This window comes from Otolemur garnettii, unplaced genomic scaffold, assembly GCF_000181295.1.
Source record: "Otolemur garnettii isolate 467f Iridium unplaced genomic scaffold, OtoGar3 scaffold00010, whole genome shotgun sequence".
NCBI classification, from domain to species: Eukaryota; Metazoa; Chordata; class Mammalia; order Primates; family Galagidae; genus Otolemur; species Otolemur garnettii.
In genome coordinates, this window is record NW_003852405.1 from 28,426,154 (window position 1) to 28,430,154 (window position 4,001).

At 39.8% G+C, this 4,001-nt stretch overlaps 1 protein-coding gene across 1 annotated transcript in view; it reads right to left on the reverse strand.

Annotated features, from left to right (window-relative positions):
* LOC100957496 (PDZ domain-containing protein GIPC2-like) overlaps positions 1–4,001 on the reverse strand; it is a 42,482-nt gene that overhangs the window by 4,125 nt on the left and 34,356 nt on the right. Inside the window, exon 5 of the mRNA XM_003784300.3 lies at positions 2,838–2,919. Within this exon, the coding sequence (XP_003784348.3) occupies positions 2,838–2,919 (82 nt within the window). The remainder of the gene's footprint in view (positions 1–2,837; positions 2,920–4,001) is intronic.

Consider the following 4,001-nt stretch of genomic DNA (forward strand, 5'->3'; position numbering starts at 1 on the left):
AATGAAACTGGACTCCTATCTCTGACCATATACAAAAATTAACTAAAGATAGATTAAAGACTTAAACGTGGCCAGGCACTATGTCTCACACCTGTTATCCCAGTAACTGTGGAGGCTGGAGCATGAGGATTGCTTCAGGACAGGAACTCAAGACTAGCCTGGGCCACATAGCAAGACCCCATCTCTAATAATAAATATTTAAATATTAGCCAGGTATGGTAGTATGTGCCTTTATTCCCCACTCGTCAGGAGGCTGAGGCAGAAGGATCACTTTGCAGTGAGCTATGATCACACCACTGCGCTCAGGCCTAGGTGAAAGAGTGAGACCCTATCTCTACAAAAAAGTGGAAAATTGGAGGGATATGGAGAGAAAATATATGTAAGACCTAAAATTATTAAAATTCTAGAGAGCTGGTGGGACTGCAAACTAATACAACTCTTTTGGAAGGAAATATGGAGAATCCTCAAAGAACTCAAATTAGATCTCCCATTTGATCCTGCAATCCCACTACTAGGCATCTACCCAGCAGAAAAAAAAATCACTTTATCATAATCACATTTGCACTAGACTGTTTACTGCAGCTCAATTTACAGTTGCCAAACTATGGAAACATTTAGGTAAATGCGCACCAATTCAAAAATGAATTAATAAGCTGTGATATATATATACCATGGATTACTATTTAGCCACTAAAAGAGATTGACACTTTACATCTTTTGTATTAAGCTGGGTGGAGATGGAACACATTCTTCTTAGTAAATCATCACAAGAATGGAGAAGCAAGAATCCAATGTACTCAATTATAAAATGAAAGCAGTAGATGAGCTAATACAAGGGGTGGGGTAGGAGAATGTGGGAGTGGGGAGAGGGGAGGTGGGAGGGGATGGAGGTCACAGTATATGGCACATCTCTTGAGGGTGGGACTCAATTATAAGAGGGGCATTATCTAACAAATGCATTCAGTATAACCTAATTCTTTGTACCCTCAATGAATCCCAAACAAGAAAAATAAATAAAAATAAAATAAAATTCTAGAAGAAAATGTAGAAAAAAAATATTGACCTAGGCAAAGGCTTCATAATTAAGATTTGACTTAAAAGCAAGTTAAACAAAACTAAAAAATGGAGGCTCTGCACCCATAGCACAGCGGTTACGGTGCTGGCCACATACACCAAGGCTAGGGGGTTCAAACCCAGCCCAGGCCAGCTAGACAACACTGACAACTGCAACAAAAAAATAGCCGAGTGTTCTGGCAGGTGCCTATAGTCCCAGATACTTGGGAGGCTGAGGCAAGAGAATCGCTTAAGCCCAAGAGTTTAAGGTTGCTGTGAGCTGTAATACCACAGCATTGTACCGAGGACAACATAGTGACACTCTGTCTCAAAAAAAAAACACACAAGGAAAGTGGAAGATATGTGTAAATAGAAAAGAGAAGGATGACTCAGTTTCTCATGTTCTATCTAGTGGCGGGGAAACAGAACAGTCAAGTCCTTAACTTTAAAAAATATATTAAGTACCAGATTCAAACACACACCCACACATGGATGCAGCCACAAACCCCTCCCCAGGATGCACGTCTACCCGTTCCCCACCCAGCACCCCACTGCCCTTCTTAAGGGAATATGTGTCTTGCGTCTGCGTGGGAAGGGCCAAGCCTTCCTCACCCTTGCCCCTTGTATTTCAGGCTTACTCTCAGGCACAGAGGAAAGGTGTTTGACCCAGACCCAACCATCCTCCTGGCCTCAGTGGTTGGCTCACTTCAGACAACCAGAAAACTCAGACCCAATACTGGGCATTTGATGTGAATGACTTGAAAGAGGCCCCCCTCTCTCTCCCAGAATGCGTGAAGCCAAGAGGACGCAGAGGTGGAGCCATGGCAGTAATCCCGGCTCTGTGAGAGAGAGCACAGTGACCAAGGGGGCCAGGAGGGCCTAAAATGAAGCCAGAATTGAGAGAAGAGAGACCACAACTGCTGACAGCATGAGAGCTCTGGATCCAGCCACTGTCTACACCAGGATCTATCCCAGGACTTTTCAGTAAAAGAACCAATACTTTTCTCCTTTTTCCTTGAACCTGTTGGAATTAAGGGGGTTTTTTTCATTTTCATTTTTGTTATTGTCATTTGAACCAACAGAATATTCACAGATAAACCATGACCCTGGCATCCTAATGATGACATAATACACAGAAATTCACTTGCTTAAATGCCCCTCATCAGTCATATGCCAAGTGCGTCCTTTTTACTCATATTTCTGATTCATTGTCTAAAAGGGGTTCAGCAGCCCTGTTAAATGGCACATGGTTTTAATATCATAAGAAATACACAACTTAGTAAGTATAAATTGGACATATCAAATAATAATAATGCTTTCATTTATCATTTTATCATTTTATCATTTATAAAATTATTAAATCATTTTATCATTTATAAAATTATTTTCACATATATATTTTTTAAATCCATAAAACAAGACTGAAAGAGATATCTTATTCACAGTTTGCAATTCTGATTCTAGAATTGCAAATAAAAGCCAATTAAGATCTTTAAACTACATTTCTTTTAATCATGTAGATCAAGAACTAACCAAATAAAAATAAGAATGAACCAAAATTTGCTAAAGTTGAGTTGGAGCTAAGACCTCATAGCTAGTGAGTGATAAGGGCCGGGTCTCTTTTATTCTTCATCATCTTCACATTCATTATTCTTTCATTACTCCACAAATAGTTTTTGTCTTGAAAAGCATAGAATTGCTTTTAAGTGAAAACAAGTCATAAGTAATCATTAAATTCCATCAAAGTAAGAGATTTAAGACTTTTCAAAATAGTATAATCTTACCTAAGTCAGCATCTTGAATTCCCATGTACAATTCAAGAAGGTCATCAATCCTTTCAATTGCCTTTGCTTCGGCTCCAGAAGGCTTTATCAAAGAAGAAAGAAACAGCATATTATGTTTTTATATTGACATCTCTGATTGTTGGGGCGTTCAGAGGGGGAAGCCTGATGGGCAGCGAGTTCAGCTCAGCTGTGTCCTTCACCAAATTTTAGTGGAAATAGATCTTCTAGAATGTGCTCTGTAACTAAATACAAAACAATACAGTAAATACTTATATTTAGTATCAGTGTTAAGTATTATGGACTCAAACAGAAAAGCCAGGAACACGGTCCTCAAGGAGCCAACAATCTGGAAGTGAAGACAGACATGAAAATAAATAATCATGTAGCAATTGTGAAAGGACAAAAGGTCCAGAAGCATCACAGGCAGGAAGCAAGTTCATATCTCTAGTTGTCAGGAAGATTTCAGAGAGAAGGGGACTTAGCAACTGGGTTTTCAAAGATGAACAGGAGCTAAGCTGGAGAGGGCACTTCAGTAGGAGGCAACAGAGGGACAAAGTCTATGTGAGGTCCCAGAGTTTGAGAGAAGGGGACACATGTCAGAGGGATGGCGAGAAGTGCTGGGTGGCTGTAGAACACCATGACAAAAATGACTGGATCTGAAGAGTCCCCTTGTGCCGTGGAGAGGGTTGTGGTCTTTACTATGCAGCCCAGTATGTCCAAACTTTGGATGGCTTCCCCTGATAGTTAAACATTTTAGAACATAATCCTAATTCTTTGTTTTAGTAAATTGTATTATCTTGTTTATAAATTATACACATGTATCACCATATTGACATATTGTATACATTATTGTTTTAAAAAAAGAAATCTTAAAAAGGAAATTTTAGGAGGATGAAATAATTTCTTCTTTTTTTTTTTTTTTTGGTAGACATTGGGGTCACACAGCCAGGCATGGTGGCTCACACCAGGGAACACTCTGGGAGGCTGAGGTGGGTGGATAGCTTGAGTTCAGAAGTTCGAGATCAGCCTGAGCAAAAGTGAGACCCTGTATCTACTAAAAATAGAAAAACTGAGGCAAGAAGATCTCTTGAGCCCAAGAGTTGAAGGTTGCTGTGAGCTATGACACCATGGCACTCTACCCAGGGCAACAGCTTGAGACTCTGT